The following is an 11,823-nucleotide window of genomic DNA, read 5'->3' on the forward strand; positions in this document are numbered from 1 at the left end:
TTCAAACCTCTCTGACCATTATCATATGTTATTTCATGACACAAATATTCATTAAAACAATATTATCATATTTTGAATTTTTTTCAAAATCTATGTGTTAACCCTTACAAAATATTCACTTTTTCGGTAAATGGTAAATATACTGAAGCCTATAATTTTTAGGGTTGTTTTAAAATTTCTAATCATATTCTACATTTGTATTAATGTATTCTAAACTCTCTTACATGTTAAATGGGCATCGTTCTATTTTTTATCAATTAATTTAGTAAAACTTCATATGCTCTCTATATCAATGGATAAACCACAATAAAATCGATGTTTTAGAGAAAAAAAGAGCTAAAAGGTTCTAAACCTCTCTGACCATCATCGTATATTATTTCATGATACAACTATGCACTAAAACAATATTGTCATAACTTTTAAATTTTTTTTCAAAATATACGTGTTACCCCTACAAAATATTTAGTTTTTTGGTAAATGGTTAATATACTAAAGCCTACAATTTTTAGGGTTGTTTTAAAATTTCTTACCACATTCTACATTTGTATTAATGTATTCGAAACTCTCTTTCATGGTACATTGGCATCGTTCTATTTTTTAATCAATTAATTTAGTAAAACTTCATATGCTCCCTAAATCAGTTGACAAACCACAATAAAATTGCTATTTTAGAGAAAAGAAGAGAAAAAAAGTTTCAAACCTCTCTGACCATTATCATATGTTATTTCATGACACAAATATTCATTAAAACAATATTATCATATTTTTTGAATTTTTCTCAAAATCTATATGTTAACCCCTACAAAATATTCAGTTTTTCGGTAAATGGTTAATATACTGAAGCCTATAATTTTTAGTGTTGTTTTAAAATTTATAATCATATTCTACATTTGTATTTATGTATTCTAAACTCTCTTACATGGTAAATGGGCGTCGTTCTATTTTTTTATCAATTAATTTAATAAAACTTCGTATGCTCCGTAAATCAGTTGACAAACCACAATAAAATCGCTATTTTTGAAAAACGAAGACCGAAAATGGTTCCAAACCTCTCTGACCATCATCATATGTTATTTCATGATACAAATATGCATTAAAACAATATTTTCATATTTTTTAATTATTTTCAAAATATATGTGTTAACCTCTACAAAATATTCATTTTTTCGGTAAATGGTTAATTTACTGAAGCCTATAATTTTTAGTGTTGTTTTAAGACTTCTAACCACATTCAACAATTTTACTAATGTATTCGAAACTCTCTTACATGGTAAATGAGCGTTGTTCTATTTTTTTATCAATTAGTTTAGTAAAACTTCGTATGCTCCTTAAATCAGTGGACAAACCACAATAAAATCCATATTCTAGAGAAACGGAGATAACAAAGGTTCTAAATCTCTATGACCATCATCATATGTTAGTTCATGATACAACTATTCATTAAAACAATATTATCATATTTTTTGAATTTTTCTCAAAATCTATGTGTTAACTCCTACAAAATATTCAGTTTTTCGGTAAATGGTTAATATACGGAAGCCTATAATTTTTAGGGTTGTTTTAAAATTTCTAACAATATTCTACATTTGTATTAATGTATTCTAAACTCTCTTACATGGTAAATGTATATCGTTCTATTTTTTTATCAATTAACTTATTAAAACTTCGTATGATATGATGTCTTGTATCTGATTACCAGGAATCCACTCTTTCACATTATTGAACACGAAGAAGGCCAACGTCCTGTGATATGGGATTACGAGAATTGTGCAATTCCACAATATATAAAGTGATAAAAATCAATTGTTATGAAAGAGAATAAAAATCCTTAAACACTGCTTAAAGTGATAGGAAGAGAGTAATTATCCAATTAAATGTAAATAGGTTTATTAAATCTAGACCAGTTGCCACAAACATATGCACCATAGTATATTAACAGTTTCTTTTTTTTTGTAACAGTTTCTTATAAAAATTAGTTTAGATACTTTTGTATTCTCTCACCTAATTAACTTATTTTTTTCATTTGCCTTAACTAATGAGACACTAGTAAAACATTTACAGTTGGAGAAGCTCTTAATGTGATCTAAGTTGCATATATTTTTTAAATTTTGAATATACCTTAGTACTTATTTCAGAGATTTACTTTTTTAAAAATGTTTTTTGGATATGGTGTTTAATTCCACCAATTTGCATATAATATTTTAATTTCGAAGAATTTTATAGTTTTGAGAATTACTTTCATAGTAACAAATCATATACGGTTCAATATTTAGTTTTCGCCATCTTCTTTTAATCTATTTCATTTGTTTTTTGTGAAAATGATGCCAACATAAGGTTCACCTGTTTTATTCTTACAACGAGAAAGGATCAAAGAAGATATAAAATGATTGTCTCTGTATAATGAGATTCAGCCCCTCACAGTTTGGGTTGTCCGCATCCTCTGAACGACCCATGAAGAGGCTGAGCCTTTCTGAAACCAACAATATCTTCAATTTCAACAGATGGTGATGGGACTTCATCCTTGTCACTTGCCATCTCTTTCAAATGCTGGCTACCATATACTCTTATGCTCAATGACTTCTTCCTCGCTGCTCCAATCTTGATGTATTCCTCGAAGAAATCTATCAGCTCTTGCTTCTGAAGCTGCCTCAGTGCAGCAACCTGTCCACAAGGAAACCACAAGTTAGTTTCTCCCAAAACAACTTCAATACTCACTTGAACTAATCCTACATGTTAATTCAATTATGTTACCTCTGCCTCTTTACGGTTGAACTTGAGTGTTCCTCTTTGAATCTCTTGCCAGTAAAACCGGGACTCCTCCTTTAAGTTCTTGTATTTTTCAAGCTTCATGTCTATCAAAGCTGTTACATTGCTCTGGAGGAAAGAGTAACTCATGTCAGTTTAGTTAATAAGGAACATATTGTCACTTGAGATATATACATTGGTTCACCCATCTCACCTTGAATTCCTCATCACTCATCTCATGAAGTTTACTCTCGAAGTTTTTCAGCAACAACTCCACCCTCGAATCAATATGTCCAGGACCCTGTTTAAAACCATCAACACCGAAGGCAGTTACAGACAAGAGCACTAAGGGTGGTTATTAGATCAATTCTATCAGACAGAGATCGTTTGGTTACCTTCACTGATGACTGGATTATGAACTGTACACCGTAAATGCCAGAATCGTTCCTAAGTTGCAGAAAAGCATGGTTAAACAGAGTTCAGGTGGGGGCATATGAGTAAATGTGAGGAAACAAAAACATAAGTATACCTCTGAGCAAGTGCAGTGATGTAACCAAGTTGCTCCACCGTTCTAAGTTGGTGAAAGGTGGCTTGCTTTGCAACGAGACCAAATAGCTGAAGCTTAATATTCATGGCAAAGTCATCTCTGTGAACCTGTTTGTGGCAACCAATGTTTTAGTTAGCCACCAAAGCAGTATGGTCTCTCGAAAAAGCCATCTTCTAATCTGAACAAGTACCTGGATATAGTGTACTAGAGCAGAGTTTTCATCACTAGGGTTCGAGCCATCTTGGTGGTAGAAGTACTTCATACCTTCTTCGAGCTTCACAACTCTATTAGTCAGGTGCTGGGATGGGAACAAAGGTCGGCACTTAGGCTTTGGATCATTGAAAAGAACATCTTCAACATGCTTGACCATTGACTCAGCTTCATTATCCTCCACATTACCTGAAATGAAGTAAATGTATATATTTGAACACCAAGAGAACTTCTGATAAAAGGAAAAGAAATATCTAATCTTAGTACCTGCTATATAACACTCAATGAACGTCCTTGATAACAGCATTGGGACAAACTTAGCTACATCTTCAGCTTCCAAATGAGAAAGAACTTCTAGTTCCTCTGTCCAAGGCCAGGTTTGATCTTGTAATATCAGCGAGCAATAATACATTGCTTGGTGATATGGCTGACGGAACTTGTAATTTTGATACTCTTTTGTGACAGTTTCCTAGTAAAAGACACAGATTTAGTGGTCTTCTAAATTGTTAACTTAAGTAATAAAGAGAGACAAAGCTTAACATGATCACCTTGATAACAGCAAACCTGTCAGGTTTAACTTCAAAATTGGCTATTTTCTCAATAACAGTTTCCAGCAAAATCCTCAGTTTGTGATTGTAACCAAGAAGGGTCAACTAGGAAGGGAAAATAAAAACAATTAGCGCAAAAGACAGATAAATGCATGTGGTGTGAATGAGGCAAATGCCAAACTCACCTCGAAACCATTGTCTGAAAGGCTCACACCATAGTGAAGACCAGCAACTTGTGCATAATAAGCTACAACATAGAAGAGGCAAAGAGTAAGTGAAAGAACAATACTGAGGGATGTATAGATTAGATCTTACCATATTCATTTAAATAGTCCATCAATAGTCTCGTAAAGATATCCGTAAGAACTGCTGCGTCCGGAGAGCTGACTGCGAGAGGACAATTGAAATCCATCTTGAAATACGCCTTTGGCTTCGAGAAATTCGTGTCTGGCTTGTACCACAACCTCGAGAAAGGCGAGTTTCTCAACAAAACTGGGACAGTCTCCTGTTCCAGAACTTGATCACATAAGAACACTGCTTCACACATTAAAAAATAATAATAACTAGTGTGGTGAAATTTGAACCTTGTTCTTAGCATCTTTTAGTGACAAATCTGTAGGGATGAAGACATTAGGCGCTGGTAGGTGCAGGTTCACATCAGGAGCTGACTTCACCCACTCCTGTAATAATTTTACACAAACCAAAAAGATTAACAAGGCAAAACATATAAACGAATCATTTCGAGTAAGTATAACATATCAAATATGAACCTGAATGGTAGAGCTGGTTATCTTCTCGAGAGAATAGGCAGTGTTGTACCATGGCTCATTCTTGTCTGTTTGTCCTTCAAATTTCTGCGACTCCCACAAGATTCTACAAAAGCAAGACAACAGTTTGGTTATATCAATAGATTCCAGAGCTTTGACAGCATGTAAGCTCTCATAGCATGACAGAGAGTGGACAAAGTAAACTGCCAAAAAGCTAATGAAGATAAAACAATCATATCTATGTGGTGCTCAGATATGTTAAGCGTAAAAGAAACAATGGTTAAATTAGCTTAGGTATAAACTCATGATTTCATCATCAATTAAGTGTATTATAGGCAGCTACCCAAAAGATCAGACTTACCGAGCATTACTAGGAGAAAGCTCATCTACAACCTTTTGTATAGTGGCTGGATTAAATTTAGATGGCAGTGACAATCCAACCAACCAGTCCCTTGTCGGAAATATCTGAAATATAATTTGCCAAGGATATATTAGACATGAACTTCGGTTTGTGCTCTAAGGATTAGTTGCACTACTCAACTTCATATGGACTACTAATGTAATAGTCAATTAGTCACTGACTTAGTAACAGAGGTGAACATATATTCTTAATTTTGTTCATTGTTAAAGACGCACGAACTCAAGTATATCAAGCAGTCATATGTATAGAAAGCCTACAAGGAAAGCACGAACAAAAAATATAACTTACCTGCATGTTTGATGCAATATCCACTATATAGGACATTGGTGGTGTTTTGTCTTGATAATGAAATTTTGTCTCACAAATAGCTGCGAGCTTCAGTAATAACAAGAAATGTATTAAAAAAATCTTTGAGGACTGAGTCATTAGAATACGTCAAAATAAAAAACAATTGGCATAGCCATACCTCATCAAAAATCCACTGACAAACACCAGTCTGTTGTAATAGCTGAATGTATTTGAACAGCAGCCCCAATATATCTTGCATATGCTCTGTAAACACCAAACACACTCATAATCTCTATTCAACACAAGAATGAATACGACTGTTGTGAACTTTCCTAGATTTAAAAGAAATACAGTAAGAGAAACCCACCATGACCAGCATCGGTAAGTTCAATAGAAACCGTGAAGAAAGAATAATCAAGAGTCCAATCTCCTTCACCAGCAGAAAGTCCCGTTGCCCACCCTGCAAGCAATAAAAAGACTTTAAGCAAGAAACACAAAAAAAAATGTTGAAAACCTATTAGCATGTGCCACAAAGAAAGTATATACCTAAGGTTTTCAAGGCATGAAACAAGCTTCCTTCGCCTTCATGTCCAATTAAATGGCCAAGGTACCGGCACGGTGCTTCTTCGTAACGATGAATGCTAGGAGTTACTGGCCATGACACGTTGAGCTTGTGTCCTTGCTTTATAGGAACAGCCTTCACAAGAATCTGATGAAAAAAAACAATTAAAACATCACCATCTCAGAAACAATCTATAGCATGAATATTCTGAATTTACGAAGAGGAACAAAGACCTGCAAATGCTCCGAAGTACATGGCTGACCAGGGAATCTAGGGATGCTTTTGTTGGTGTTTTGGACTTCCTGGAACATTCCTTCCACAAGATCTTGAATTTTGTCAAGGCTTTCTGAAAATATCCAGACCAAAGACTGTTACCTATTTTAATAGAAAGAAAGAGAAGTTTGAGTTTTGTGTTAGCAAGGAAACCCATACCCTTCCCATATACAACGAGATGCATGATGTTAGCAGAATAGTGTTCTTCATAGAACTTAATAAGCTCACTCGTTGTATCCACTCCTTTCGCTTGGGGTTTTACATGAAGTGTATCCATGTTTCCTAATCACAAATCTCACTTTTTAGGAAGCACAATTGACTATTCATATGCATCATGATAAATAGCATTCCATAAACGCATTCATAGCAAAGACAGTGAAAACAATTAGAATATAGACCTGTGCTAAATTTGTGAAAGGGATGGTCTTCTTTGCTTAGATGCTTCTGTAACTGTTATCAAATAAAAATGATGGAAGACATTAAAAGTAAATATCATATACCTCTGAGGCATGTAAAGATATATCAGAAGTTCAAAGAAAACTTATTTTTTCACAATTAATATTTTTTTCTTATCATAATGATTTGCTCAACAGTGATAGTCCCAACCCAATGAGAGGAAATAAATCAAAAACAGCTTAAAATCATTGCTGTTTAGAACCAGAGCTATACCTGTCTCATCCGCCAACCATCAGAGAGTAAGTTTTTCTGATTCTCTGGATACAAAAAAAAAAACTCGTTATAATCAGTTTTAACTTCAAGGGAGTAGATCAAGATTAACATAAATTAAAAAAAAAAAAACGAACCTGAGTCAACAGCCTTGATCTCCCTCATAGTGGCCTCAGCTGACATTAGTGGTTTGATAAAGAACTGAGCAAACCTGATTCAGCAAGTTAAGTGAGAATCTTAGCCAGCCAAGATAGTAGGCAACAAATTAGTTAGCAATAAAAAAAAAAAAGAGAAAAAGAACAACAATCATACCTGTCCAAAGCCTCACTGAAACAATCAGCATTGATATCGAAATGGTAGTTCGTCTCTTCAGAGGATGTATACGCGTTTGTGCTCCCTCCATGCTATACACCAAGACAATTCAAAATCAACAGAAGAAACAAACAAAAGAACAACTTCTCCAGAGTATGTATATATATGTATTACCTCAGTGATGTACTTGGAGTAACTATCTTCCTCTGGGTACTTTGCACTTGCATAAAACAGCATATGCTCTAGAAAAAACAAAAATAAATCATTATTACAAAACCCAATTAAGCTCAAATGATAAGATGGGGACACATTAATAATTGAGAAAGCACAAGACTTTGGAGAAATCAACGTACCGAGGAAGTGAGCTAAGCCTTCTAATCCTTGTGGGTCAGAGAAAGATCCGATACTAACGCTCATTGAAGCAGCACACTTTGAAATAAAGGATCAAACTTTACGAATCAGTTATATGAATCAGAACTAAAGGATCAAAATTTATGAATCATCAGATTTAAATTGAATCGAAACGGGAGCGATCTCAGACCTTATCGGTATCGGGATCGCTGATCAAGAGGACTTGGAGCGAGTTCTTGAGGACAATCTTCCTGTATTCTCTGTTGTCCGTACGCGGCTTCAGTATCTCAACGCCGTCCACCATCGTGTTCGATTTCTCGACGGCCATCTTCGTCCTTGAGGGTTAGTTTCGTTTGGCTTCGGTGTTGTCTTCTTTCTTATTCGCTGTCTGAATGAAGAGGATATCTCTTTTCTTTTCTACAGAGGAGAGAGAAATTATATAGTGTGCTGAAGTCTACGTCTGAACATATCTAACGGTGTACATATTGCCACGTCATCCAGAGCTGGGAGCGTAGCGCAAGCAATGAGTTATAGAATAATTATTAATTAGGTCATATGAATAATAAGTCATAGAAATATATTCCATGTGATTAAGAGTTTTTTTTATGATTAAGAGTTATTAAAGGCATACAATATAGTTTGACTCGGTAATGGTCTTTGTAAAACTACCATATCAACTTATGTAGTTTATGTATTAGACCAGTCCCAACTCCCAATCCGTTATGTTTTTTATGTACTAGGATTGCAAAATTTACCCAAACTGAAATAAAGGTTTTGATTTTTTAAATTTTGTTCGATTATTTAGACCAAATGGATAAAATTTAGTTTAATTTTCTTTTTGAGTTTGGTTAGTCGAAATCCTTTAAAAATCGCATTTTTAATGTTTTGTAACTTATATGTATATACACTAAACTATATCTAAGTATATCACATTTTAGGTGTTACTTAAAGTTGAGTTGCAAAACTCATAAAATTCTATGACCGTTATAAATCAATTGGTGGATGTCCATAACCGGTCCGGTCCATAACCGGTCCATACATTTAGAGAGAGACAGTCCAACTCTAGAGAGAGAGAGGCGGTCGCGAGACTTGGAGAGGAGAGAGAGACGGCTACAACTTGCCTATTTCCTAATTCGTTTATGTTATGATTTGTAATCTTTCCTATTATTGTATTTCTATTTATCTCTCTTGTAACCCCTATATAAAGGGAACACTTATTCATTAAATAATAGACAGAAACTTACAGCTCTAAATCCTAAGTTTCACAACACGTTATCAGCACGATAGCCTCTAACACCCTGAGCCTAAAACCAAATCACTAAAACCTAAAACCCTAAATGAAAAGGAATCTGTCTCGGAACTTCGAAGAGGCCGTTCTCCCAAACCATGAGGACCCAGAAAACGATCAAAATATCAAATCGAAGCCCTGGCCGAGACGAATCAGTCAGTGCAAACCGCTTGTCGATCTGACCACTGACGCGCCCTCACGCACAGATACACTCGTGTCCACCTGATCAGATCCAGCTCCAAGGCATTCCTGATCCTAGACGAACTCAGCTCCATCCTACATCAAGGACAGCTCGCGATACGATAGAAGCAGCTCGCGTCTCCAACCTCAATCCATTCGCGTTCCAGGCCAGCTCGCGTCCCGATCGTGTCTAAGCTCGAGGTTCATTCTTGGTGGTCCGGTTTCTACAAACAACTAAACTAAGGGGGCCTATTGGAAATAGAATTTGTATGAAGTTTCAAAATTTTAAAAGTTAATAGATTTTTAAAAGTTAAGTAGATTTGATGAATTCCTACCCATTGTATTGTATAAATTGTCATTGATTATTATAGATTTTCATATATATTTTTCTTTCCAAACTTATCTTTCTATTTTTTTTTTAACTCTTTCATAAAATAGAACTATTTGACAATTAAATAAAAAAATTGGTTTTTTAATATTTTGACATTTTGATTTGTCTTGTTTCATTTTTGTTTTAAAGTTTTTAAGATCAACTTATGAATTTTCTCATGATTTAATTTTAATATCAAATAGTTATATTTCATGAAAGATTTTTTTTTTAAAATTGTTATTTTTAATAATTTCTTTTATCTTTAGTTTTCTTTTTACAATTATCTTTGACTTGACAATAAAAATGTAAAAGAATCTTGTTGTGTTTGTGTATTTGTGTATTTGTGTTTTTGGTACATAGATTTTGAGAATCCTATGACTATATGTGATATTTGTAAAGTTGAGTGTTATAAGTAAAACTAGAGAGAATTTATGTCTCAATAACAAAAGAGTTTAATAGAATTACAAAGTCAATAAAAACTAAACTTTTTGAATAACATAGTATTTCCATAGAATTTTCAAAGTCCACAAACCAATAACAAAGGATTCTAATAAGATTTTAAGAATTCATTAACCAATAACAGCGAAATCTCTAAATTTTAAAATTCTCTTAAAATTTAACTCCCAATAACCCCCCCATAAAGGTATTTCGAATTCTAAGAACATAATGAATCGAATTTGGTTGATTGTAAAGAATGAAACCCTAAAATATAATCTCTAAGATGAAAGCCATAGGATAATAGATCAATCCCTAAGCGAGTAAATCGAAGCTCTATAAGTTCGATCCCCAAACCCTAAAAATCGAGATTGATCCATTGATCAATTAAAATCAAAACCTTAAAGGTTCTGAATCTCAAATCAAATCCCTTTGATCTAAGATCAAATTTTTGAAATCCCTAAACCCTAATTCGAAAACTATTGATTAATTAAAACTGATTGATTGATTGATTGAGATTGAATTTGATCATCCTGAAATTGAAATTGCTTGTTCATAAAATCTAAACCCTAAAACCCTAATTCTAAAAATCGATTTTGATTGTTTGAAATTGAACATTGATTGGTTGATTTGATCACCTAGAACTATTGTTAGGATTGTTCAAACTCGAATCTGATTGTTTGGCTTGTTTAAACTAAAACCCTAATGACCTAGTTTAGATTATTTTAAAATCAAAATCTGAAACTACATATTAGGTTAAACTGTTCTAGACTTGATCATACTCGTGGCCGTATGGTATTGTTGCATTCATACCATAACTTAATCACATTGATTGATTGCAATTACACTTAGAACTTATTCTAAGAATGGTGTTGAATTGAATCAAATAGCCGTGTGGCTTGATCTTTTCTTGGCCGATAGGTTTGCTTGTTTTGATTGCATCATGAACTGATAGAAACAAACCATGTTAGGATTGCAATTACACAACAAACTAAATGCATAAAAACGAACTAGTTTGCATCCATGGCCGTGCGGCTTGCTCATTGGCCGTGAGGCATAGATCTTGGCTGTGAAGGCTTGTTTGATTGTTTGAACATAAAACCCTAATCGTTTAAACATTAAAAACTATTCCTAAAAGATCTAAAAATATTAATCTATAACTTCAGATGTCGAAAATCAACAACCTTGATTTCGCTGCCCTAAATCTATCTGGAGACAATTACCTTCAGTGGGCGCTCGATGCTAAAACCATCCTGAAATCCAAGGGACTCGGTGAGCGTATCACCGAGAACAATAATGCCAATGAAAAGGATCGTTACAGAGCCATCTTGATCATTCGTCATCATCTAGCTGAGAGTCTCAAGGATCAATACCTAACCATTGAGAACCCACTAGATCTTAGGAATGAATTGAAATCGAGATATGATCACCAGAGAACAGTGATCTTGAATTGAAATCGAGATATGATCACCAGAGAACGTGTAAGACCCGATCCCGGCGTACTAGGCCACGGTCGATGCCTCACGTCGCTCAGTCCATACCCGGACCGAACCTCTAAAAAAAATTTTCCTTTATTTAAAACATCGCCCATAGGCGAGGGCTAACTCAGATCTTAGCTCAAGACTACCATAGTCTTTCCTAGCTTAGATCAATACAACACATACGCAGCGGAATAGTATCTACTTAACCATTGGTCTAAAACCAATCTAACACTTGTCTGGTCAGATCACCTCAGCTACTGGTCAGTAAACACAACTGCCAGCTAGCTCCAAGGTCAATCCTGAACCTAGACCAAGTCATACAATCAGAGGTTCTGTTCCCCTAAGCCATTCTATCTAGATCTATGCAACATTGACAGAT

The 11,823-nt window shown here is 34.4% G+C and overlaps 1 protein-coding gene across 1 annotated transcript; it reads right to left on the reverse strand.

The window, feature by feature from the left end:
• Positions 1-2,256: 2,256 nt before the first annotated feature.
• On the reverse strand, positions 2,257-8,103 carry LOC106321110 (zinc-metallopeptidase, peroxisomal). Its single transcript, XM_013759425.1, has 26 exons — positions 7,881-8,103; positions 7,693-7,768; positions 7,514-7,581; positions 7,340-7,431; positions 7,165-7,238; positions 7,031-7,074; positions 6,760-6,811; positions 6,521-6,643; positions 6,322-6,434; positions 6,073-6,235; positions 5,894-5,986; positions 5,705-5,790; positions 5,527-5,613; positions 5,179-5,282; positions 4,821-4,923; positions 4,635-4,730; positions 4,366-4,555; positions 4,236-4,297; positions 4,051-4,155; positions 3,770-3,971; positions 3,483-3,691; positions 3,275-3,399; positions 3,141-3,192; positions 2,960-3,046; positions 2,752-2,874; positions 2,257-2,661 (listed from the first exon to the last, which is right to left on the reverse strand). The coding sequence occupies exons 1-26, from the start codon at positions 8,016-8,018 to the stop codon at positions 2,416-2,418; spliced, it is 2,913 nt and encodes a 970-aa protein (XP_013614879.1). The 5' UTR covers positions 8,019-8,103; the 3' UTR covers positions 2,257-2,415.
• Positions 8,104-11,823: the final 3,720 nt, after the last annotated feature.

Source organism: Brassica oleracea, unplaced genomic scaffold (genome assembly GCF_000695525.1).
Source record: "Brassica oleracea var. oleracea cultivar TO1000 unplaced genomic scaffold, BOL UnpScaffold01231, whole genome shotgun sequence".
In the NCBI taxonomy this organism is placed as follows: Eukaryota; Viridiplantae; Streptophyta; class Magnoliopsida; order Brassicales; family Brassicaceae; genus Brassica; species Brassica oleracea.

What these genes read in the sequence shown, in the direction of transcription:
- LOC106321110 (XM_013759425.1), bottom strand. Translation starts at nt 8,018, where the DNA reads ATGGCCGTCGAGAAATCGAACACGATGGTGGACGGCGTTGAGATACTG. An exon ending in TTCAGTGAGGCTTTGGACAG is followed by an intron (nt 7,239 to 7,339) that starts GTATGATTGTTG and finishes TTGCTGAATCAG; the next exon opens with GTTTGCTCAGTTCTTTATCA. An exon ending in GTCAGTGGATTTTTGATGAG is followed by an intron (nt 5,614 to 5,704) that starts GTATGGCTATGC and finishes TTATTACTGAAG; the next exon opens with CTCGCAGCTATTTGTGAGAC.